The 26,547-nt window shown below is 44.0% G+C and overlaps 1 protein-coding gene across 1 annotated transcript; it reads right to left on the bottom strand.

Moving 5' to 3' along the window:
* Window positions 1-26,278, bottom strand: adgrd2 (adhesion G protein-coupled receptor D2; the record flags this gene model as incomplete). The annotated part of the gene is made up of 25 exons (XM_079752736.1): window positions 1-20; window positions 1,712-1,742; window positions 1,849-1,904; window positions 2,877-3,024; window positions 3,206-3,259; window positions 3,394-3,435; window positions 5,737-5,857; window positions 9,468-9,583; window positions 9,701-9,834; window positions 10,829-10,982; window positions 11,398-11,500; window positions 11,919-12,022; window positions 12,224-12,350; window positions 14,709-14,764; window positions 15,799-15,904; window positions 16,486-16,594; window positions 16,910-17,044; window positions 18,225-18,336; window positions 20,299-20,586; window positions 20,942-21,036; window positions 22,485-22,619; window positions 23,047-23,679; window positions 24,895-25,137; window positions 25,962-26,019; window positions 26,234-26,278. 25 exons carry the CDS (start codon window positions 26,276-26,278, stop codon window positions 1-3), a joined length of 3,225 nt encoding a protein of 1,074 aa, XP_079608862.1.
* Between the last annotated feature and the right edge of the window lie 269 nt (window positions 26,279-26,547).

Here is a 26,547-nt window from a genome sequence, read left to right as displayed (position 1 = left end):
TTACTGGTAGCTGTTGTCAGCTGTACAAAGTGGTAGCACAAGAACAGAGACACGGAAACACATACACATACACACACATCAAGTGAGAACATGATGTCATGGTAAATGTAATTCCATTTGATTCATACTAGTATTTTGATAGTAGCCTGTTGTTTTTAATCTAACGATTTTCTTTTTCTAATTCCTCTGCATACCACTTCATAGCGCATCGCATACGCGTACCATAGTTTGAGAACCACTGCTCTATAAAACACACGAAAAACACTGTAAAAATAATGCATTTCTGCTGATGCGTGGTGTGGCAAGAGTCGGTGGTCTCAGTCTGTCTTTATGCACAGAAGTATAGAGTGGTTTATGCAGTAGTATATGCAGTCGTTATAAAGGCTACACATGAGTATACACAGCAGTATTCGCAGTAGTATTTGCTGATGGCCATTTGTTCCGCTCGCAGGTCAACAGCCTGTGGATCAAATAAAGGAAAGGCATTACATTCATTTAGAATTGATAGACTTATTTTGAATTGTTACATTAATTCTTGAATTATGAATACATGGAAGGGCGTTAGACACTGTCCTGAGTGAACCGATGTAAAGTGAAACAGCACATTGAATGTTTATCAGGAGAAACGAAGAGCGAGAGAGGGGATGAGAGTCGGAGAGAAAGCACAAGGGAGGGAGAGAGGGTAAGAAAGGGAGAGCAGAAGGTAGAAAAGGAGTGCGAGATGTTGGATAGAGACATAGAGAGGGGAGGAGGAGGAGTGAGTGAGAGAGCAGGAGAAAGGTAGAGAGAGGAGCGGTGACAGAGGAGAGCGAGAGAGAAGTTATAGAGTAGTAGAGAGGATGAAAAGGAGGGAAAGAGAGAGATTAGGAGCAAGGGAAAGGAGGGGAGGGGGAGGGAGAGAAAGGAGGAATGAGAGAAGGAGTGAAAGAGATGTGGGGGGGGGGGGGGGGGGAGGTCGAGGTGGAGTGACAGAGGAGCAAGGTAGAGACCGAGAGGTAGAGAGAGCATAAGGGACGAAGCAGTGAAAGGGAGAGTGAGAAACAGCAGGTGTTGGAGTTGCTAATGGCCGATCTGTTGAATGGTGCAGTGCTGCCCGTTCCTGATTGAGACTCAAGCTTTGCTTTTGTTTTGTGGGTCAACAAAGCATCCCAAGTACCACTCGCCTGAGCACCACAGAAAACATTTAGGCAGCCATACGGACGTGTGTCCTGCTACAGCGCTACTGCGCTATATATATCGATGCGCTGGGAGCGGAACAGAACTCTGGGAATGGGAACCATCTGTTACCACGCTACAGTGGTGCAAGCACCGCGGTCGGTATCACAAAGGACCGGCATGCTTACAAAATAAGAAGAAAAAAGACCAACGCAATAAAAACAAATCATCAGCGCTAGATTGAACCGAGATTGCTCGGTGGGTCAAGGTAGAATGTTGTCAGGGGAAGTGATTTGGATTCATAAATTCCTTGCAGTCCCCAAAATATATATTTCTTTTGTGTGTTTTTTACTTGACTTATCATGGTCCAATGTTTGTTCTTTTCTTATTATTGTGTTATTATCAGCTACCGTGACCTGGTTTTAATGTGGTTTGTTTTCATCTGTTGTGAGGGGTTGTTATGCTATAGATTGTGTACAAAATAGAGGGTTAGGTCAAGTCGAGTAAAGTCATGTGACCTGACCTGTAGCCAAACTGGAACAGGAAGTGACCGTACCTGAGGGCTTGAAACCGGTGAGTTGAACCACCTGGTAAAATAGAAACCCACAGACACACACAGAACAGCCATTTAGTCATTGTTTGTACTGATGGCTGTATTTTGTGGCAGTGTTGCGTTGTGGAATGATCACTCACTTGATTTGATGTCGTTTTCAAGGAAAAACTCACAAAGCTCTCATTTCTGAAACTCTCTGAAAGAAAAATAAATCAGCCCTCTATCATATCAGTTCCATCCTGCTCTATTCTGGCCTACCAAATCATTTCACACAAGGACAAAGTAGGGAACACAAAGTAGAACAGTGACATGAGAAACATTACAGACAATAGCCAACATCTGAATAAATTCTCCTAAACCGTTTCATGTTGGAGGACATGTTCCTCTGACTCCATGATGTTAAAATGAGGAGCACAGGTAGGGCTTCTAGTTATACCGTGGAGCTATTGTCATGGTTACACCACATTGTTATGGCGTAACCATGAGAATTAAAAGCAAAAAAGCAGCCATCACAACGTGTATTATGAGTGGTTTGTCCTGTATTCGATCAAATGCCTGCGGTGTCCAATAGTTGTTCCCAGGGCTTGCTTCCTGATGGTACTAATTTCTTTTAATTCCGATCTTTCGGATGAAATGTTAAACATCGGCCCTGCCTCCTTGTTATTACGTTTCAATACCTCTCTTAGTAAGACTAGGGAAAGTTTAATCTCCTTCCCTCTTCACTGTGATAGCCAGCGTATGGTGAGTGTTCTGGTGCAAAATCTCCTAACTCACTTTATAAAGTGCTAGATTACCATCTCTACTACCCCCTAGTTTAACATATATGCTTGATCTGCCCTGCTAGCTTACCACCCCTTCTAGTTAACATCCATGTTAGCCATCTACAATCTTGCTATCTCTCTAAATTCTGACTTAGCACCTTGCTAATTTCCCTCTTCATGATGTTTTTCTGATGATGATGATGATGATGATGATGATTATTGGTTATCAAACCATCATAACCGGCACTACTCAAACATCCGGCACTAATATTTGTCATAATGACTTATTGTTTCAATTTGTCACAACTAAGTGGGTGTGCCTGCCACAGATGTAAACAATAGCAGTAGCAACCATACCTACCACCCCAGTCTACCGCCCGTACCAGCTTATGTCCATGCTAGCTTACCGTTCTTGATCACCAAGGAGGCTGAGGTGGAGCTGGGGGGTCCAGAGGTTTCACTGGTCTCTGGGCTGGAGGGGGCTGGCACACTGTGGCCCCAGGAGACTGCAGGGGCCCGCTGGCTGGGCAGGAAACCGATTGGCTGCGAGCAGTTCTGAAGGAGCACAATAATCAAATTAGAATTGAGGAAAGATCACGCTACAAACCAGCGGTAATCAATATTCATCACCTCAAACTAAGGAAAAACATAAAAAGCAATTTGGGAATTTCAAAGTTTTTATTTTGCCTCGTAGAATCAGATAGTTAATGGCGGCGGCGGCTTTGGGCTCACTCACTGTGAATGATAAGGCTTTCCTCTTCTCTTTGATCCTCTTTATGGCATTCCTTACCTACGGGAGAAGGCAGCTTTTACAACAACTGGTATGCCAGCTCAGAGTCAAAATGCCTGGCAGCTTCACATGCCATACAACAGAGAGATACATTCTGAAACAGTGCAAAGACAATGGCCTGAACATGTCCTCACCTCACTGTTGTAAACTGCGTACACCAGGAATATATACAGGCCCTGTAAGAAGGAGCGCATAGGGGGACACTCAATGTTAGCATTTGTAAAGTCTGTTGGGGGGGGGGGGGGTATAACTCTCTATGATACTTTCTTGAGTCATTCATAATGCCCTTTGTACAACGCACAAGTAGGCTACCTTAACTGCCTTTTCTTATTCCACAAAAAACATTTGCGAAGCAAGGAAATGCATTTCGGATAAAATGTATTTATTTCGGATAAAAAAGAATTGTAGTCTGAACTGGCCTCAAGCTCCCAGTTAAGGCAATTGCTTCACTTATTCATGTATGTCTTTCTGCTTAAACTGTTTAAGAATTTTGGTATAAAGCTTTTTTTCTGTATCACTCTCTTTCACACCCTAAACCTACTGTAGTCATGTTTAAAAATGTTTGCTTCTCAAACCGCGCAGTATGTGGGAGGCAAATGGCAAATAGAGGAGAAAAAAGTGGACAGAGGAGACAAGGTTTTTAGAAACACAGGGTAGTCTGTGTCAGGTGGGGGGGGGGGGGGGGGGGGGGGGGATTGGCACTCCTACCACAGTTTTATCAGACCCTCAGCTGGACCAGGCTGTAAATCTAAATTAACTAGCAGCTCTCTTAGGGTCAACTAGAGGCTACTTCATACTGATTAATTACAGAAAGAGAGAGAGAGAGAGAGAGAGAGAGAGAGAGAGAGAGAGAGAGAGAGAGAGAGAGAGAGAGAGAGAGAGAGAGAGACACTCACACAAACACAGACACACAGTGGGAGCAAGGTGGGAAAGGGGAGGCAAGGTGTGTGTGTGTGTGTGTGTTTTTGTGTGTGAGGGGTGGAGCAGAAGAGAGAGAGAGAGAGAGAGAGAGAGAGAGAGAGAGAGAGAGAGAGAGAGAGAGAGAGAGAGAGAGAGAGAGAGAGAGCAGATATATGTCATGGAAAAGGATAGCAAAGAGTGTGTGTGTGTGTGTGAGTGTGTGTGGCCAGTGGGGTCTCTTTCTCTCTGGTGTACAAAGTGCAAAAGTGTTGACAGATCTGCACTCCGGCTGCAGCAGTAGCCAAAGTATTTTATGACAACAAGCCTAAGATAAACAAAAAATCAACACTTTAAAACAGGACAAGAACGAGGTGTGATTATTTCGTATTGTCAATATTAACTCTAAACCAATGAGGGTGACCAGATGCTATAATGTCTATCTACTACAGCAACTCAGATAAGAGACCGCATCGGAGCTGAAGTGCTTCTGCTGTCGGCCCTAAACACTTAGAAAATAGTTAAAGGAATAAGAGGTGATGCTTTGGTCTGCAGAATTCATCTGTTGAGTACAAGGGCAAGCAGGGCAGGTCGATGTTTGATCCACTACGTCTACGATCTACTTCAGACTTGACCTTTTTGATCTTCCCTGTGATGATAGACCAACAAAGTGTGTATATCTACTTCGTTTTTTTGAGCCGAAAGTGCAGTTCTGTTTCCTTTCCATAAATAGAAGGAAATAGCAAACACCTTTTTGTTTTTTCCTCAGGATTAATACAGTATTGTGAATCAGAAATAATAACAATTAAGCCAAATACATTTTTAGAGTTTTAGATAGTTTTTAAAAATTTAAAGGCATAATCCTAAGACACTTGGTTAAAAATATTTATATATATATATACAAATCGGGTCAATTCTTACAGATTTAAGAACACGACTTAAGAATCATGAACTTAAAAAACAAAGCAGGATAACATAGCCCTGGTGATCAAGTGCTTTGAAAGGCTCTTTCTCTCGAAAAAACGACCCAAGGAGAAGATATAGCCGAACACCCTTCCACTTTATCAATTAATGAATGCTTGAGTGCCTGAGAACTTTTTCTGGAATCAAGCTCAAATAAATCCATGGCAACCGCCACTTTGATCACAAAGTTGTCCGTCTGTAGAACAGGTTTAGAAGAAAGGCTGGCAGTCTGCCACACGGTGGCAGAACTAGAATGACCTCCACAGGTTGTTGCCTTATTTTTTACCTGAAGCCTACCTTCAGGTAACTACAAGGATGCTGGGTGGCGACGGCGAGAAGCATGGAACAAACGGAAATCTGGTCGCAACGCACAACTAAAAAACAAAATTGTGTGAAAACGAAATCACGAAGAAGCAGCCTCAGGGAACAGACGGCATCAGCAGGTATTTTCCCAAAATAACTACTAAACTTAACCTGCAAGAACCCTGAGGACATCATTTGCTTTGAACGTTGAGTCAGATTGACAGTGCGGGCCAGTTAACATTGAATACAACAGCATGGAGTACATAAATGTACTGTACATGATGCATTTATTTCATAGATATGTTTGGTTTTACCTGGAAGGCATTGAGAGCGATGAAGACATAGGCTATCACCACAGACAGGTGGACCAGAACTCCACACAGCCAGGTGAGACCCAGCACTGGCAGTAGAATCAGCACCGGCCGGGTCACAGCCCTGTGGAACAACACACAAACACACACACACACACAAACACGGGATGCCCACACACACACACACACACACACACACACACACACACACACACACACACACACACACACACACACACACACACAAACAAATACACATTCACATACAAACACAAACATGACATGCACACAGGCACAAACACACACACACACACACACACATACATATACAAACACAAACATAAACCAATGCGGTCATGGGGTCAGCCCAATACTGTTCTCATTAACTTGATTGAAAACAACCTTTCATCCAAAGTACACCCTCTAATCTTCTAACTTTGTGTGTGTGAGTGTGTGTGGGGCGAGTGGGGTGTCAGATATCCAGATCTCCACTCCGGCTGCAGCAGTAGCCAAAGTATTTAATAACAACAGGCCCGAGATAAACAAAAAATCAACACTCTAAAACAAGACAGGAACGAGGTGTGATTTTTCTTATTCACAATATTAACTCTAAACCAATGAGGGTGACCAGATGCTATAATGTCTATCTACTACAGACCCACAGATAAGAGACTGCATCGGAGCTGCATTACTTCTGCTGTCGGCCCTAAACACTTTGAAAATGGGTAAAGGAATAAGAAGTGATGCTTTGGTCTGCAGAATTCATCTGTTGAGTACAAGGGCAACCAGGGAAGGTGTATGTTTGATCCACTACGTCTACGATCTACTTCAGACTTGACCTCTTTGCTGTTCCCTGTGATGATAGACCAACAAAGTGTGGTGCTCAGTGCTTGTGCATCTTTTTGAGTATATCTACTACTTCATTTTCTGAGCAGAAAGTGTTGTATTTCCTTTTCATAAATAGTAGGTTCTAGCAAACAGATTAGTGTTTTCCTCAGGATTAATGAGGATTAAAAATCTGATTCTGAAGAGTATTCAGAATCAGAAATAATAGCAAATGAGCAAAATACTTTATGAGATTTTGATTTGCAAAGGCATAATCCTAGGACACTTGGTTACAAATATTTCTTCACAAATCTGGTCAATTATTATGAATCATGTAAAATAATTAACACTTAATATCCGCATTTCGATTCAGCACTGAACTTAAAAAAAGCAGCGGGATAGCATAGGCAACCTTGCAGTTTCCGAGCCCTGGTGATCAAGTGTTTTTAAAGGCTCTTTCTTTCGAAACGACACATAGGAGATAGGAGAGACAGCAAAACACTTTTCCATCTTAAACATTTATGAGTGAGAACCTTTAATCCAAAGTATGCCCTCTAACTTTCTAACTGCATAAAGAAAACTTCTGTCTCCACTGCCTCCTTTGATAAAAAACCTGGGAACCCAAATCATAGACACACACCGTCCTGAAATTCGCAATCCATACAGTCTTGTTCTCATTTTGCACTCATGGCTGCTTTCTTAATAGATTTTTATTTTCCGTATTGGAACATTTCCTCGTCAAACTTTCCATCGCCATGCAGTCCTTGGATGGAGACACCTTCCCTTGGTGTTCATACCTCCCGCCCTACTCTGCTGGGCCACAGAACCTTTTCCTTTGTTCCAAGCCCCATTGTCAGCACACAGCTGCAGCTGGGCTCGGAGATGGAGGTTTTCAGCCGACACTCTGCCTGCAAGGTCGAGGCAAGCCGCTTCTTCTCCTTCCATTTGATAGAGACAAATCAGTCCCCCCCCACCCCAACTCACACCCTCCCCCTTATTACCTCAACATCACCACCATGGTGGAATAGGCAGCGTTGTGAAGGGGACACATGGGTTGTGGGGACACATGGGTTGTGGGGACAGATACATGCATGGATGGTGTTAGTGAGTGAGGGGACTTGGGGACTGGCTCGAAGGAAACCCAGCATAGCAGCGTACTTGTATTCTCTGCATGTTAAAGAGTACAATCATTGTAAAAATAAATATTATGGCATGCAGCATACACATGACTGGATTTAGCTAAAAAAAAATGGCAAATAGCTAATAGCTGAGATAAAGATAAATAAGTACTTGTATATCTTGCTGTGAATGCAGCGTAGAGATGTTGATGTTTAGCAAGGCCATGCATCAAGGCTAATCCATCATTTGGGCAACTGGGCACGTGCCCAGCGCGCCCTGAATGCAAATAGGCCCTCTGTGATGAAAATGTATAAATTAATTAATGAATCCACAGAAACATGGCACACACGGCTTGACCCATCTCATGCTCTTGATAACTATCCAATATGTTTGATAATAATCGGTTTCAATCTGTATTTCATAATGTCTACGTGGAGACCACACCGGAGCTCAGGCGGTCACGCAGGGTTGACCAGCTCTCTACTGTTGTACAGCGTGTGGTCAGAATGACCAAAAACTTTTCTAAATTCTGATACCTCCGCCTAATCAGTCCAGCTACTATACATTGGCTAGCAAATCTATTTTATGCAGCCACTCGAAAACAATGCATCACTTTTTGACGGCTTTTGACTAAAAATGAAAAATGACCATATGCCCAGGCTGGGGGGGGTGGGGGGGTGCTCATCCAGCCTTGATGTATAGGCTATGGAAGGCACACGTGATATTTGTGGAATCCTTTGATTATTGGGGGTCATTGCCACGGACGAGGTGGCGATGACATTTGGTTGAACAGGAGCGGTGAGTATGGTGTTGCCTCGCGATACGCTGCATTCTGTGGGTGAATGTTTGAGTGCACTGTGGGGAAAACAAAGCCCTTAGCCGTGCTCACACAGTGTCCCTGTGGTTTTGGTCTGCCTAAACACAAGCATTTAGCAGGTGTTATGTGGTTCTCCATTGTAGGTTAAGATACTTGGTTAAGGCCAGTGTAATGTTTAAAGAACAAGGCCATATAAACAACGTCACATGATTTTGAAGACGCTGGAATACATTAATATTATTTATAGAAGTGTGTGAATACATATTATCTGATCTGGATGTCTTGTAGCGTCCGGCATGTTGGAAACATCTATCGATAGCCAACATATGGGTCAGCTATGTTCCTGTATGATAGACAAGAAAATGTAGAATACAGTCCATTTCTTTTCATGTTCTAATTCCCTCCCTTTCTCCCTCACTCACTCTCTCTCCTTCACTCTCGCACTCCCTCCCTTACTCATGTTCCCCCTCCCTCCCTCCCTCCCTCCCTCCCTCCCTCCCTCACCCACTTATTCATTGTGCTCTGTGTCCCAGGTGTTTAACGATAAGACTGCTGGACTCCCAAAGCTGACTGTCCCCTTCTCCCCCCTGTCCTCCTCCACCTCCCCCTCCCCCCGCCGTTTTCTCACACTGTCTCTATTGACCAGCTTATGCCAAAGACATACGGGGGGGAAGCAAGACAGAGGTCAAGAGGCATAAGAGGGGGGGGGGGGGGGAGCAGAGAGAGCTGGAGAGAGAAGTAGAGTGAGTTACAGAGAAATGGACAGAGGTAGTGGGCAGGAACGTGGGAGGAGGGAGGAACAGAAGAATTCATAAAAGGAAAGAGAGCGACAGAAAATGTGATAAAAGAGAGAGTGTGTGGGAGGAACGCAAGAATTCAAAAAAGGAGAGGGAGCGACAGAAAAAGTGATAAAAAGGGAGACAGTAAGACAGAGTAAGAAAGAGTAGGGGGCAGAGATGTGTTTGTGACTCACCAGGTGAGGTCGAAGGTGAGCATCTTGGAGGCGGAGCTTGGAGAGAGCATCTTAGAGCGCCGGCGAGCACTGGAGACGGTAACCATGACGACCCGACACAGCACCACCGCATTGACCTAGGCACCGCGGTAAAGAGAGAGGAGGGAAGGGGGATGTGCATACGGCAGAATTAATAATCTCATGAAACTGAAACCATTCAGACGAACGTTGATGTCCCTCCTCAGGGTACGTACCCCCAAGACGAACAGCACCGGCCCCACGAACGCCCAGATCATGTCGGTCTCCATGTTGAGCCAGCAGTGAGTGGCCGCCTTGTATTTGTCAAGCGATATGACCAGTGTCACACCCACGATCGACACAGGCAGCCCTGGGTGAAGGAAACATTGACCAGTCCAGTATAACACCTCTTACAATTTATTTATATTTGTTTGCTCATTTAGACACCTTGAACCAAAGCGAATAGCAAGGGAGGCTAAGAACGCTCAAAGCACACAATGAAAATTGTAGTAGCTACAAAATAAATAACATAGTTGCTCAAAGTAAATATATACTGACAGATTGCAGAGAAGCTACAGCAATCAGGACCTAATGATAGCAGAATATATCATTTTGGAACTGAAAATGAATCAATAAATGCCAATGTGTGTGACATTCTGTCAGCGGCACAAGAGTATGGAACGTGTTGCATGGGTTGAATGAAGGAGCAGTTACTGCTGTGCACGTTGCTAGGCACCGTGCACGTTGCTAGGCACCATGCACGTTGCTAGACACAGGGCACTGGGGCCCCATACTGTATTTAGTCTGGACGGGGCCCATCGGGGCACCTGGGATGCTGCGCTGCGTCTAAGCGTGTGAACGAACACAGAAACACGTTGTCAGAGAAATGCCACAACACGGTGACCGGGTCGAAGCAACACGAACGACAGCAGATATAAGGAGGCTGAGGCTGATGAAGCAGGCAGTGGTTTGGATCAAACTCAGTGTAAAGTGTTTGTAAAAATGTGTGAACACGAACACCATTTGTTGGTGGTTACTGGACACATTACCTAACTTAGGTAAGGTTAGGTAATGCTTATTGCTAATTAGCTGTTAGGTAATGCTTATTACTGCATTAACTAATGGGAATCATGGTACGCTGATTACAAAGTGCTACCATGGTATTTGTTGACAGTTCATTCCAGTTGCATCCGGCTCTGTATTATCAATGTGCCAGTTGACACTCTTGATGAACACGTGATCTCCACTCAGTCCTAAGTGTGTGTCTGCGCATGCGTGTGTGTGTGCGCGTGCATGTGTGTGTGTGTGTGTGTGTGTGTGTGTGTGTGTGTGTGTCTGTCTGGGCGCGTGTGTGTGCGTTTTACCCCAGCCAATGATGTAGTAGAGTTTCATGCGTCGGTCCTCACTGATATTGACCGAGACCACCTTGCTCCAGAGCAGAAGCCCCTCCACCAACATCCAGGAGAAGGAAGCCATGAAGAAGAGGTGGAGCAGGGCTGTGACTACATAGCACAGCTCCTGATGACCACAGAGTAGATATCAGCACCCTGCAGCACACTTACATACACTTGTCCCCAGATAAATGTGTAATGTATAAGTGTTGAATAATGTTACAACTTTTAATACAGCCCTGCGTTCTGTAGTGTTCCGAACAAACTATGACAGCAAACTACGTGTGGATTACTGAGTTTTGAATAGTTTAAGGTTAAGTCACAGGCGTACGTCACCAAAATATTTACTAGTTATTTTGCATTTTCATTCAAAGTGGCAGTGGCACAAATAAATGACCTTCTTTGTGGATAGTAAATCAAGTATTTATCCGTACATAATAAATGGAAGTACTCATTTATGTCTATTATATGTATGACGTTCTCAGAAATAACGTAACAACTATATTATACACAATGTAATAATTAAGTAAAAGAAGTTTTACCTGGTGGGCTGAAGCCCAGTCGCTACACATCAGCAACAACTGGGCGACGCCCAGAGCCACGATCAGGTTCTTATGGACGGTGGTGCGGTCCGATTTAGGAACTCTGCCGACGTAAACACAACCCACATAATCACAACACACACATAGACACAACGCGCAACACAACAACTAAACACAAAACATATTCAAAAACAGAACCAGAGCACTTAAACAGTACACAATACAAAACACAACACGTAACGCAACACATAGACACAACACATAAACACAATATGGAAACATCGACCAAACTTAATTTTCCTGACCTACCAATCCTCCTACCTAAATACCTAGCTTCTAACCTACCGGTCTACCTTCTTACATATCTATATAACTACCTTCGCATCCATCCACCTACCTACCAAGCCAACCATCTAACTACCTACTAGGCTGTATTCAGTTTCTTTGAGAACAGAGTGTGTATCGAAGCACTCTTGTCAAGGTTTTTCACGGCTTGCGTTCCCAAGACCCATGGGACTCACCCCACAGCGACGAAGAGGATGAAGGTGAAGAGGAGGCCACAGAGAGACACTCCACAGCCAATGAACGTCAAGACCTGCAGAGCTCGCTCATTCTCTGGACTCCTCTGGCATGAATGAGCATGCACAAGCACACACACACACACACACACACACACACACACACACACACACAGAAAGGCATGCATCAATAACAATCAATAACAGCAGTCCAACAATGATGAACAGCTGTACAAAATGCTGGCTGTTTGCTGATTGGCTGAATAAAGACATGCAGATGAGTATGATGGAGTAGGGGGCGTGGCTACCTGCACTTCGTACACCTGTAGCAGCAAGGCAAAGTTAGTGGTGTGGTTACAGGAGCAGACCGTGGCCTCCTGTTGCTTAGCAACCACCTCACAGCCCCTGGTGTTCCACCAACCACCAGACTCTGGACTAATACACAGAAGAAAAAATATATCTAACTATACATACAATTTCTATACTTTTTGTATGCATGTGTACAGACGTTGTTTGTACAGACATTTGCACCTGTGCATACATTGTTTTTACATTTACATACACACGTATAAACCTTTTTTTCTTCAGACTGCCAACTCGTTTATTTAATTACCTATTAATTACCTAACTTTTTTTCAATGTGACTCGTTGGTTTTGGTACGCTTTCCGAAAAGCGTCGTGCACCGATTTTAAATCCAGTGATTGGTTCATACAATTATTATAAATACCTGTCCGTCAAATTACCAAATTACCGCTCGCCAGAGAACGAAGCAACAACCCAAAGCTTTAAGCACAAGGATGCACAGTTTTAAACGAGAATATAACAGTCAACGTTCCTCATTCATTTCCCCTGAGTAGTTAACGCTGATGAACACATCCTACTTACCGGTACTGTTTGTGTGTGATATTAACATTTTGACAAACGTTTTTTTCTTTTTTATAACCCTTTGGGTTATAAATCCCTCAACATCTATAATTATGTTGATTAGCATAATTATGTATAATTATGCTAATTCACGAGAGAGGACAACACGTGGAACAAGTTAGGTCCTACACAAAAAAACATACATCATCTTATTCAGCGAATCAAAACAATGCTGTATGGTGAGACGCTTCACGGAGAGGAACATATATCGGCGTTCTCACAACAAGCCTCACGTTTTGTAAAATCGTGTTATTCTTTGAGTCGGCCACCACAGCAACAGTCAACCAGAGAAGTACAGCACGAGTGAGGACCACTACGCACAATAGGAACAACCGTGAGCAAGTGTGAGCACCAATAAGCACAAGATGAACAACTTGGATGAGTACAAATAGGAAGAATATTAAGTGGGCTATTCTTTTTAAGGGCTTCAAGACTGTGTTTGTTCACTGCTGTTTCTGGGAGTCCACCGAGCAGGGTCAACCGTGTGCATGTGCATATATAGGTCATATAAACACATGTTTATATGTGTGAAGTGTGCTTAATAAGGTTTTTAAACACAATAACATTTGTCCTTAAATGTCCTGAGCTGCTATTGGAATCATAATGTTGGGTCTTGTGTTGTGGCTGGTCAAACTGTATATGTGGCATATACATAAACATAGTATGTAACATGGTTCTTGTTGTGGGTGTCTTAATGATGTTATGTGAGTCATGATGAGAGTATTTAAATGTCCCCTGATGTTGTGTGGGTCGGGCTGTCCATTGCATAAGGTATATGTGTGCAAACAGGTAGGTGTGGGTAGGGCCGGCCCTCTCACTGAAACAGTCAAAGTAAAGCTTACACACTTACCCCACAATACCACATTTCTACATTTACTTTACTGTCTGAATGTTGTAAATGTAGAAAATGTTCTGAAGCTTTTCTGTTGTTTGTTGTCCATGCATTACACATTGCTTAATTGCAACATAGTATAGTAGAGCTATAAGTGGGTGGAAAAACTGTTAAGCAAAGTAAAGGTAAATCAGTTAATGTGTCTTCAGTGATGTTTAGTATAGTAATGTCAATTAACAGGGCAAGGCTCCGCTCGCAAAACTCAATCTCATCTAGGGCTACCAAAGGGCTAGAACCGGCCCTGGGGGAGAGAGCGGGAGAAAGGCGATTTCGGACAAAGGTAGTGAGTTTTGTTTAGCTTTGTCGTGTACCATATCGTCATCATCGCGGTTGCCAGTTTGGAATCAGTCAAACCATGAATCAAACATCATGCTCCTTGCTTGTTGCCCTCTCAGCAACACCGAGCATTACACTTACAACATGTGTAGGGTTGCCAGTTCAGTCAGAATCACTTAATTTTAGGTTATCATGATCAGACCTCTATACATGGGACTGTCTATGGGACAGACAGACACAGTCAAAATTCTTAATTCCACCATTGTTTCCTTAAACTAATATGAGCTGTATGTTTATAATGTTTCCTTTCTTGTTAAGTTAATGGCTCTGTGTATTAAAAAATAAATAAGAATAAATAAATAAAACACAGCGCTCTTTGGGGCCCCCTGGCGGTTGGGGGCCCTAAGCAGCCGCTTAGTTGGCGTATAGGGAGGGCCGGCTCTGGGTGTGGGTTTCAAATGTTGTTAAGGTTCCATGCTACCTTGAAGGTATGGTGGTGTTGTTGTGGGGATTATGTTTACACCCATACATGTGTGCGCAACGGTTTTCCTGCTGCTGTGGCAGTCAACCCTGTTGTCGGGATCAAGCATGTATATTTGTGCGTGTGCACATAGAGTTTCTGGGAGCTATGACGTCGTGGGGGAATACATTGTGAGGGGTCGGGATCTTATTAGTTTGAGCCAATTCTCTGTAGACTCACATGAGATCGAAATCCCAGAAGGCACACACTGGGTTGTAGACTTTCCCGCTGGGATTCTATGGGAAAGCAAATACGTGTTTTCAACGTCAGGACCTGCAGAGCTCACTCATGTGCATACGTGTTCAATTATTAATGAATAAAACAGTTCAAACTTGATTTCAAACGGATTCATCTGCATTGCTGCACTTAAATAGCTCAGCTAATAGCAATCAATACTGTAGCATAAAAGTTGGTTGTTGATGCAATTTTATCCAGCTTTTATTATGACCTCACACATTTCACAACTATTTTAAATAAATATTAAAACATTTCAAAAGGAAAGATCTGAAAGGTATGGTATATAATCTCTGCCGCTAAGGGTCTCTCAATCAAAACAATATCTAAACACTTGGTTCAATGAAATTGTGAAATAGAACAGGATCTGTCTGTTGAGGAGTTCACCACAATGGCCGGTGAAAATCTGTCTGACGTGCCACAGGCACGGACTTGGAGTATATTATTATTCACCTTACGTTTGTTCACATATATTTCCGTTATGTAGTTTCATTCTAATTAAATAGCCACAAGTAATGTAAGCTAACCTAACGTCAACATTCTTTAACGAGTCGACTGTGGAGTGGCACAGCACTGTTGTCCGGATAAATAACTGAGTATGTTGACCATTGTTGTTACGTTATAACATTACCGTTCTATTAGCGTGTTGGCTGTCATGAGCCACTTTATAGCAGCACATCTTAGTAAGCTAGATTGTTATTCAAATATCCTATCAATAAATAAGATGGATTAATGTTTCCCTTGATTTCCCGCAAGTTAGAGCAAAGGGAATATGACGCCATTGACAGGCGCCCTGTTTGAACATTGTTGGAAACATTTGGGAGGATGGAAGGTCACAACTCAATAAAATATATAACAAAGGTCAAGTCATTATGAATGTTTTACATGTGGAAATATTGCATGTACCTTTTTCAAGAGAACTGGAAAACCAACTACCAACTATGACATAAAACATTGCGCGAACCCTTTCATAAAGAAATAGTACAAGGTTTTTAAGAGAAGGTAGCTATGAGAGGTTATGAGAACGAGTTCTCACCTGGGCTTTGTGTTGTAGTTTGAACCTCACTGATACACTGAGAGGCTGGTCGTCTCCTAGAACCGTACTGGAGATGACGGAGGATCCAAGGATGGTTCCTAGGTATCTAAACACGCAGGATATATTAACCTGTGTTCAAATGACCACCAAACGTTCATGTACATGACACATGGTAGGGGGTTTGGGGGGCAATATTTGGACAGGGCATCACAACAAACAAACAACCAAACACCTTCTGTCCGTCTATCTTCTTATCGTTTGTCAATGATAATGTCTTTAGTTTCTCGTGTGACACTATTTTTCAGGTAGTCGTAACTCTCAATTGGAGATAGATACGTCAATGGTTGGTAGAGGCTTTTGCTCGTCCAACACTAGTACAAAAGTTGAGATGACAAGTGTGTGTGTGTGTGTGCGTGTGTGCGTGTGTGCATGCGTGCGTGCGTGCGTGCGTGCGTGCGTGCGTGCGTGCGTGTGTGTGTGTGTGAGGATGGAGCCTTTCGAAGCACTTTTTAAATGTATTAAATGTATTAAATGTCCATAGTTTGTATTGAAATGTCCTTTTATTCTGGATGGAAATTGAAATCCTCTCCGCTCCATGGCAACGCATAGTGTGAGACTGTGGCTGATTGGAGGGAGTCAATCTATGTGTATATTGAGTCTGTGACGTGATTAGCTGAACAGTGTTACCTCTGGCTGCCGTCAGTGACGGTGGGCGCCATGGATACGTTCTCCTCTGCGTTGAACAGCGGCCGCAGTGCTCCGTACCACGTGTTCACCAACGTGAGTGAGCGGAAACCTGCCGTTCAGAACACAAACGCACACCCCCCCCACCGCACAATCACACACAGGACAAAGGAAGAAGAGTGACTTCTCAGCTCGGGAGAATTAATGAAGAAAATTACATTTGGGAAAGCCACGCCAGCATGTGTTGGGAAAAAATAAATGTCAGTCTGGCGCTCAACAATGCTCTGAAACCTGCATTTCAATGCGAGACCTTGGAGGAGGTGAGCGGTTTGGCAGCTCTTTGACAAAATGCTGTGGTGAAAGTAGGTTTACCTGTACACCTAGGGGTCAACCCTCATCCACCCTCAACCCGACTCTCTGCTCCTACCGTTGTCATGGAGGTCCTGGACCCCCTGCTGAGGCACGGAGATGCAGTCCAGGTGGCCCCCGAGCTCAGCCAGAGGCCCGCAGAACGTAGGCCCCGGGGAGCCCTTCTCCAGGGCCTGCTGTCGCACCTCCAACTCTGGAGGGGGTGGGGTGGGCAAATTATTTAACTGGACTAATCAAGATGACTTTAGTTGTCAAATCATCTGAAAGTTATATGTTGACAAGTGGAGCACCATGATCACCGTTATTTTGCGCACATAGCATAATGAACTCTAAATGCACCATCCATTGCTTCCTCCAGAAAACAGTTGAATATTAATCTATTATAGAATTATCGTCCTATAGATGTAGGCCTACACGACATCTTGATATTCTTTCTTTGGCACATCTCTCTGGCAATTGTGCACTCTTTATCGTAGTCTAAACACACTCTGCAATAGATTTTTCAGACCTCAATCCTTCATTGTGTGTGTATGTGTATGTGTGTGTGTGTGTGTATTCACAGTTCTGCGTACCCCACGTTTGCGAGGATCCGAAGGTCACGACTCAGAGACGCAACGTGGATCTTTTGTCCGTCAAGCTCTGTCATAATTGCTTGCTTTTAAATAAAGTGGCGTGCATTTAGGCGGTGTTGAAATAAAATTTACAAAATGTTCACATTCATAACCGTTTTGTTGATGCCGTTAATAGGCGGTTTGCTTCCTGCGTCCACTTGTAGGAAATTATACAATTTTTATTTATATTTTAAAGGCTAGTGATTACAGTTTTGTATTATCTGCCAAGTAGCACAATGTGAACCGGGTTTATTTTCCCCCAGCCCTGGAAATCCACACATTTTGTGAGGCCCCAAACAATATAGTACTATTACAATTTAATCTGCGATTATAAAACAAACTCTTGGTTTGAAATGGGGTGCGATCAGACACTGTGCGCGTCTCTGGGTCGGGCGCTGTGTTTTATAGCAGGGAAAGTTTAAATCACACATAATAAGCCACAGATTGCATTTTTAATTGTACTGCAAGTCTATTGGTTGACGCGTGGTTGACAAAGTCTGAATCAATTAAACGTCGAAGTATGTCGCCTCCACAGCACCGGGTTTCGACGTCGGCTGCATGGACCGCCCCCCACCCCTTCCTTGAAATGGCTGCGATACTTTCACTATCGGAAAACAATGCAGTGGGTCTAACACGGTACTCTGTCTCAAGTGAACGAACCTTGACTGAGAAAATCTTGGAGGTAGCCCGAGCATCTAACTGCGTTTGTGCGTGTGTGTATGTGTGCATTTAAGCTTGCCTGCTTTTGTGTGTGTGACTCACTGATGTTGGGGCTCTGTACGAGTACGTGCTGCTCAGTCTCCATCAGTCGAGGACTCAGGCCTGCTGCCATGCGGTCGATACTCCTGACCACCTCCATCGGCCCGCTGACCACCTGGAACACAGAGACCACCCTGTCACCCCCACTGCCTCTCTAGAGTCTGCCCCACCGTCCCTGGTGTCACCTCAGCTGGCTCTCTAGCATCACCCGCACCACGTCCATTGGATCCCCCCCGCGGTCCCTCCCTCTGGTGTCACCCCAAATCTCTCTGATGTCCGTCCCAACTGTCCCTGGTGTCCCCTCAACTGTCTCTCTGGCCTCATTCTAGCTGTCTCTGGCCTCTGTCTGTCTGTCGGTCTGTCACACACACACACACACACACACACACATGCAAGTGCGTGCGAAAATTCAAATCGACACACGCACACATTCAAATCGATTCAAGCACACATTCAAATTGACACATACACACACACACACACACGCACACATTGAAATCGACACAGGCACACATTCAAATCGACACACGCACACATTCAAATCGACACACGCACACACACGTACACATTCAAATCGACACATGCACACATTCAAATCAACACATGCACACACACACTCATTCAAATTGACACGAAAGCACGCATGCACAAACAAACACACACGCACGGCCTATAACCCAAGGGATAGTTACAGCATTTGACACATGGTGATCAAATAACTTCAATTAAGTATACCCAAAAACCTTAATAAGAGAGGGAGAGATTATTGTCTGGGTGGCTTTAGCCAAGAGGGAGAGAAAGGCAGGGAGAGCTTGAGCTAGGGGAGTGAGGTTTGTGGTTCTAGCAACGTGCTTTTCACCTCTATTCAGTCTGGGCAGACGCGGCCTTGGGCTGCCGGGAGGCCTTGGGGAGGTGTGTGTGTGTGAGGGTGAATGGGGCCATGTGTGTGTGTGTGTGGGGAGGGTGGTGGGGGGGATGGTTGATAGAGCCATAATACTGGTTACAAGGCCATTATGGGTCTAATGTAGGGTATCAATAGTGGAAATGGACGTTGGGGGAATTAAATGTTCTCCTGGGAATTTTTTTTCTTTTATGTCTGCTAAATTGGGGCTTGAGTCCTGCGTTTTATCCTCACTCTCTGGGTTCCTTGAGCGCCCTCTAATAGCTCTGCGCTTAACTTCAGTCTGGATACGTCATAACTCTCATAGTTTAATGACAAAATGAACACAATTGACACTTTGAGGACACCTTCGAAAAATAGCACTATTATGTTGATCTCAGAGATGCCTGAAATAAGAAATAAGTCACATACAATTGATTCTGTCAAATTCCTGTTGAGGCCATAGTTGTTTAAACAATAGCTTACTAGGACACACACACACACACACACACACACACACACACATACACACACACACACAGCCTTCCATTTGTGTTTCAACAACAACAAGATCTATAGGCTTATTGTTCATGATGAAAACGTGCATATTTCTTCCCAGAAAATATGTGTTTTTTTAAGGACAGAAAAGGAGGGATATTTGTCTTTGGCCTTCCACCAAATCTTAAATAACCACATATTAGAATATTCAAAAATAAATAAGGTATTGAAGGTAACAAGCAAACACAAGGGTGTATAAGGTTTGTGGAGAGGACTGTCTATTTTATTTGGCAGCTTATTTGGCAGGTGTAACAGAGCTCTACCGCCCTCTAGCGGCCCACTCTAAGTACTATATCCTTTATTAACCTATAGCAAAGTAGTCATTACATTTGTTCGCTTCATGTTGTTGGCCATTGTCAAAAATAAATATCTGGCACTCCTTTCGCAGTGCCAGAATCTCACTAACTCTTCACCCATTGTGAAACTGGGATACCCTACACTAAATCTCTGATGCAGCAGTCCTGGATCAGAGATATATATATATATATATATATATATATATATATATAAGCATACGTATAAGGGATTTAAAATCAAATTTGTGCGACCAACCTACACTACGCGAGAGCATGCAAAAGAGACCGGAAGTGAGAAGTGGTCCGGATCAGTGGGAGCCAAGGGGACAGGGCGTGGTCCTACCTCTTTGATAGCCTGCCACTTGAGGGCGTTATCCTGGCCGATGAGGCCGTCCGCCACGCTGATGAAGTGCTGGCTGAGCTCCTGCGCGTCGGCCCGGCTCCGGTTGCCCTCTGCGACCGTGGCGACGGGGACCTCCGCGGCGGCCGCCAGCAGCTGCACCAGAGACAGCATGTCTGAGGGTTCCAGGTCCTCCCGCCCGGTCTCCTCCAGCGCCTGCCGAGCCACGTCCAGCAGGGCCGAGGCGTCGCCTAGGTCCAGTGCGTAAGCGGGCTCCTCTCCTGTTCCGACCTACAAGATTGGTTAAAAATGGAGAGTCATCTTTATTATGCGGAGGGGGCAAGGTAGACTATTAGGGTGTGCGATATTAGTAGAAAAGTTCTGGCTTTGTCCCAAGTGTCCCCAGTGTCTAACCTGTATCCTTGAACATATTGAGCACTTGTAATCCGTAATCTGAACTGTAAAATGCTTTTTACTATGAGTTAATAGTAAAAGAGCAATAATAACCCACACAAAGAACTTCATTGTCAGTACAATTTCTCGTCAGGTGTACATGGTTGTTAGTGAGGCTGATTAAGAAAAGCATTACATGTTTGAGACAGCTAAGAACCCGAGCAGGGGAGAAGAGCTTAAAGTACTTCCTTACCCGAGTCTTGTTGGAGATGCGGTTGAGGTGCTCCATGAAGGGACTGGGCCGCACATTCTCTGCCCCATGGATCTCCTTCATCTTTAGGTAGCGTTCTGCTCAGACACACCAAAAACATTGAAGTTATTTTCATTTCAAACAACATGTCGAGAAGCGTAGCCATTCGGCTCCTTGACTACTACTAGCTTTGACATACACACACACTCTCTATTATGGTTATATGGGTTGACCTAGAACTTTTGATTCAATGTGCTTTGTTGGATGTGTAAAGAGACTATATGAATCAAATTTCTTATTAATTCATGCATTCATTTTTAACGATTATAGTAAGATATGCTTATTTGTCATTTTGAATATAAGACTGCCTCAGCAACACTATGGAGGAGCCAAATGATGGCATTGAGTTCTCTTATGCATTATTCATTACATCACATTTTTTTTCGCTTCAGCAGTTGGATATTGCATGAGGTCACATCCTCTTATATCTCTGCCCCCCCCCCCCCCCCAAACATCCTCATTCATTTTTCTATGCATCGCATAGCATATTTATAATATATCCACTATTCTGTGAAGCAGCACTGATAAGATTGGAACTTTTTGACCTGAAGGCATGTTGTTGACCTGAAGACCTTGGTGTGTGTGTGTGTGTGTGTTTGTGTGTGTGTGTGTGTGTGTGTGTGTGTGTGTGTTTGTGTGTGTGTGTGTGTGTGTGTGTGTGTGTGTGTGTGTGTGTGTGGTGGGGGGGGGGGGGGGGGGGTTATATTATAACTGAATGCATCATTGTATAGCTAGTTGGGAAATGGACATTCAACATTGAATGGAAATGTTCGAAGGACTTTCTTCTGACTTTTTTCAAGTCTGAAGTCTTTACATTACAATAGCCTGGATGAATTAGAGTCATCCACTGAAATAAAGACAAACCTTGCTTCTATAGTGGGATTTCTAACTTGAAATTAACTTTTTTACCTTCATGGACAGGAGATTGAAGAGGGACAGGATATTTTCAGGACATTTCCTATTTATTTATTCTATATATATATATATATATATATATATATATATATATATATATATATATATATATATATATATATATATATATATAATTTTTTTATATATTTATATTGTATTGAAATTACTAATAGTTATATTACTTAGTATATTACTACATTTTATTATATATTCTGTACAGTTGATTTTGGTATTTTTTATAATATTTCACCACAGCATACACCAAAGTAAATTCCATGTATGTTGAAGGTTAACTGTCAATTAAACTAATTGTTAAATTAAACTTGATTCTTAAGTGGGTTGAGTCAAAAATGACACAATATACTGGTGAGAATTTAACCTGTGGCCGCTACAAGGCGTATTGTCTACAGCACGTTAGTGGGTTAACATTTTCATGTTCCAAGTTTATTTGCTAACAGGTTGAATGGAGAACAGAAGACGGACGTTATTCAAACCATGAAATGCTTGGATTTCAGGCTTCCTCGGCCTAGTAACATGACCAATTTCAAATAAGTACAGATCAGCCACTCACCTCTGCTACTCCTGCAGATGAATGGTAGCGGACGGCCGCAGTCCTCCTGTCCCACCATTGGGTGGGTCTGCTGCGTCCAGCCTTCAAGCGTCCTGCAGCCTGCAGGCTCTGCCCCCTGCTGCTGGCCCCGTGTTGCTGGGGGCAGGGTTATCACAATGTTATGTATACGCAACATTTAACGCATACGGACAAAGATCACGGAAACACAAATCCTAACACACATACACATAGAACACAGAAACACACATACAAAACACATACACATAGAACACAGAAACACATACATAACACACATACACATAAAACACATACACATGCATAACACACCATAAGTTATACCACTGAAACAGGCATTCACATTACACACCTTTTCACACACATCCAACAAACACACACAAACCACACAGCACACAGTCAATGCAAATATATACATGACACAAATACATACACGTACCAAATGTGTATATGTACAATATGTTCTAAAACACGTAAAACATGAAACACCTCAACAGGCAGTACACATCATAATCCTGGGGGTATTATGGGATGGCCTGAAGCCTACCTGGACAAAACAGCATCGCCTCCATCTCCCGGACCACCGGGTGCACGGTGATGACATCGACGCCCCAGCGGAACACCTCGTCCCGGGGGGTCAAAGGGGAGCAGGCGTTGAGGGCGCGGAGCTGCCACCCTTCCAGGCCCGCGCGCCACACGTTCAGGTCCGTCACGTTCCCAAAGAAGGGCTCGGTGAAGTTCCCCCCGAAGGAGTCCTGGTCCTGACCCAGGATGAAGATGCCCTCCCCGTGGATGTCCCGGGGCGTGTCTGCCCCCTCCCCGGTGTCCCCCGGCTCCCCGTCCACGTAGATGGCCCAGCGCCCGTCGCTCCTCCGCCACGTCACGCACAGGTGGTGCCAGAGGCCGTCGTTGGGCAGGGAGGCCTTGTAGGGCCGGTGCTGGCCGTGGATGATGAGAGCCAGCAGGATGCGACCCTGGCGGTTCACCTGGCCGCGCAGCTGGAACTCGTTTGTGAAGACGGGCGCGGCGTAGGAGAAGATGGTGGACACCTCGTCCCAGGTGGGGTCCCACTGGACGCGCACGCACACGCTCACCGCCGCCAGCGGAGAGAAGGTGGAGTTGACCCGGACAAAGCCCTCACGCGAAGCTCTGGGGAAGTTGAGAACGCTGAACTTGAGGTCTAGGGGGAGGAAGGAGGAGAAAGCCGAGTTGAACGGTCGTGCCGCTGACGCACTGTTGAAGAGAACCTCAGCTGACACTTGATGAGCGTTGAGTTTTATGCGTTGTGTTTTATGAAAGCATGGCCATGGGGAGATACAAAGCTACATACTCGGAGTGGATTACCAGACATCTTCTCGGAGCGAGGCTACACTACAAGAATCAAGAGTATAAATACTGAATCATCAGCTTCAAACTAAGCATTCATTTGATTGTTCTCAGAATAACTTGTTGCTTTTCATAAAAGCATTTGCTTACTGACTGAATGTAGACATCCTTGAGCAAAACGCCAAACCCCTGACGGTATCTGGGTCCATTCAGTTCAAGTCTAGTATTCTAGACTTAATGGCTGTATAATTTTATTCGCCCTGCAGCATTTTCTTGCAACTACTCTCATTTTGATTCAAGACTTTGATTGTTCTCAGCCTCACCTGAACTCAGTTGTTAATAGGCCAACTACTAAATAGCTAAATATTTGTAGTTAATAGAGTATTAGGTTGTATTTTATAAGTGACTCCTATAGGCCTATTGCTTGTCTGCTTACTAGCATTACAGTATAAATAATAAATTGTATTCCAGTATTAGTACAAGACTGTATCTTCTTAATGCCTCCTAGCCTGGGAACCAGACATCTACAAGATTATGTTTTACTTGTTCTGGCATATCCGTCTGGCCCCCCTGTTCTGACAGATTTTCAGCAGCCAATCAAAACTATTTTGCTAATAAGGGGAATATTTGATGCGATGACTGTACAGATGATCGCCATATGGGATAGGACTTGAGGCATTTTCATAAATAAACAAGATGGCTGCCGCTGACTTACTACCGTTTTTTTATTGCTGTAATCTATGCTTTCATAAGGCGTTTTGTCAGGTTTTAGCATTACATTAGAGTCAATTATTCTGTATTTCTGTCTTCATAAGTAGGTTGTCAGTGACTCCAATGCTTCTCTGCTAAATTTGTAGTATAACAGTGTCATCAAAAGTAAATACAATATTCTAGATTTAGGTGTATGATAGTATGCCAGTATTAGAACACTAGGGTAAGTAATTAGTGACTCCACTGTTTGTCTTCCAAATGACTAGTATTACAGTGTAATGGAGAGTCAATTATTCCACAGTATTCCAGCATGAGTATATGCCGTTATTGGAACATAAGTGCAGTCAGTGACTCCTACACTGCTTGGCGAGAGGCAGGGCCCGGGGGGGCCCGGTGTGATCCTGGACCCAGAGCTGAGAGGGGTTCCCGGGGATCTTTTGGAGCTCCAGTGCCCCCTCCTGGTCCTCTTGTTGGCCAAGCCCGGCCAGGGAGCCGAAGCGGGCCCTGCAGAAACTCTGGGCCCGGGGGTAGGGCAGCGATGTGTTGACCAGCTGGTAGGCCCAGTCTGAGGTCAAGTAGACCCCATGATCAGCCTCCTCCGCTGGAGTCGGAACAGAGAGAGAGAGAGAGAGAGAGAGAGAGAGAGAGAGACGGTGACAGGAAGTCCACTGTGAGAGTCTAGTGGTTGACAGGGGGTTTGACCCAAGTACTGAAATGTTCTTGGTTTGACCCATAATCGAAATGTCAATATATTTTGTTAAAGGCATCTGCTAGAACTAATATTTACTAAAAGTGCAGCATTTGAACTTTTTTTGTAGCAACCCCAACTCCAACCTCGATTGTATGCTGAGATTTTTTTAAGACTCACTTCTGTGTCAAATGAACAATATAACATCAACGCAATACTGGGTATTTCCTCCAGAGACGGTGTCAAATTTAGTATAATGAAGCTTTATTGCCGACACAGGTCCATGTAACCCATCATACCGTATAAATAGTATAAAAAAAAAGGAGTTACAAGAATACATAAAACTTGCATATTAGAGGCTATTGCACCAATGCTGTCTTAACCTAGAAGTGAATCATTAGCAGCTTTTCAGAGGGCTGTAATACTAATATGTCTACTGACGTGTTTGTAACAGAGTCAATAATAACTACTTAAGATTGCCAAGTTTCCTAGATATTCCTAGATATTTTTTTAGAAAATCAGTTTATATAATGTCAGGGAATGTTTGATTAGCCCTGGTAAACTTAATCTGTGATGAAACGTTGAGGGTTCTACGCTTGCTGTTTGTTGAGGTACATGAGTCCTGGTTAATGATTGTTAAGTATTTGAGGACTTCCCAAATGCTTTGAATAAACAGCGATGCACAGGCCTTAAAGTGGCCGGTCCCTACGGTCAGTCCGGACAGGGTGGTGACTCACCAACAGTATCTCTCCCGTCCTCCTGCCCCGCAGTCGTCGGTTCGCTCACACACGGCACCTTGAGGAGAAAGAGTTAGGACCCCTTCAAAAAAAAACAAATACAATGGATCCCCCCTAAAACCAAACCAAGCAAGTTACACATCATCAATAATCTCATGACCTAGAAGGGATCAAAATTTAAATCGCAGTTTTTAATGACCCGGGAAAGGGAATCAACGGAAGAAATATAAATACTAAACATGAACAATGATTTTCACACGGCGGAACATTACCAGAATGTTGAACAGAGTAACTCCAATTAGGAACGACCCGATCATCTTCAAAGCTCCCAGTTAAATCAAACGCAAGACGTAAAAGGCAAACTCTTCCATTGAATCCAACAAACAGTCAATGTCCTTAAGACAGAACAGCTCTCCTGGGTCCGTTATCTCCCCAGGTTAGTGATCCACTGCCCGGGCTCACTCTCAGACAGCAGCTGTAGCAGAAGGTCTGTCCCTCATGCCCGAGATGGCCACCATTCCCTGGGCAAAGCCCAACGATGTCCATTCCAGTCTCTTCCCCAACGCCGACCCCAAACACTGGACTG

Source organism: Pollachius pollachius (genome assembly GCF_949987615.1).
Source record: "Pollachius pollachius genome assembly, chromosome: 1".
Classification (NCBI taxonomy): domain Eukaryota; kingdom Metazoa; phylum Chordata; class Actinopteri; order Gadiformes; family Gadidae; genus Pollachius; species Pollachius pollachius.
The sequence above is the reverse complement of the archived record's forward strand: the minus strand, read 5'-3'. Positions and strand labels throughout refer to the sequence as shown.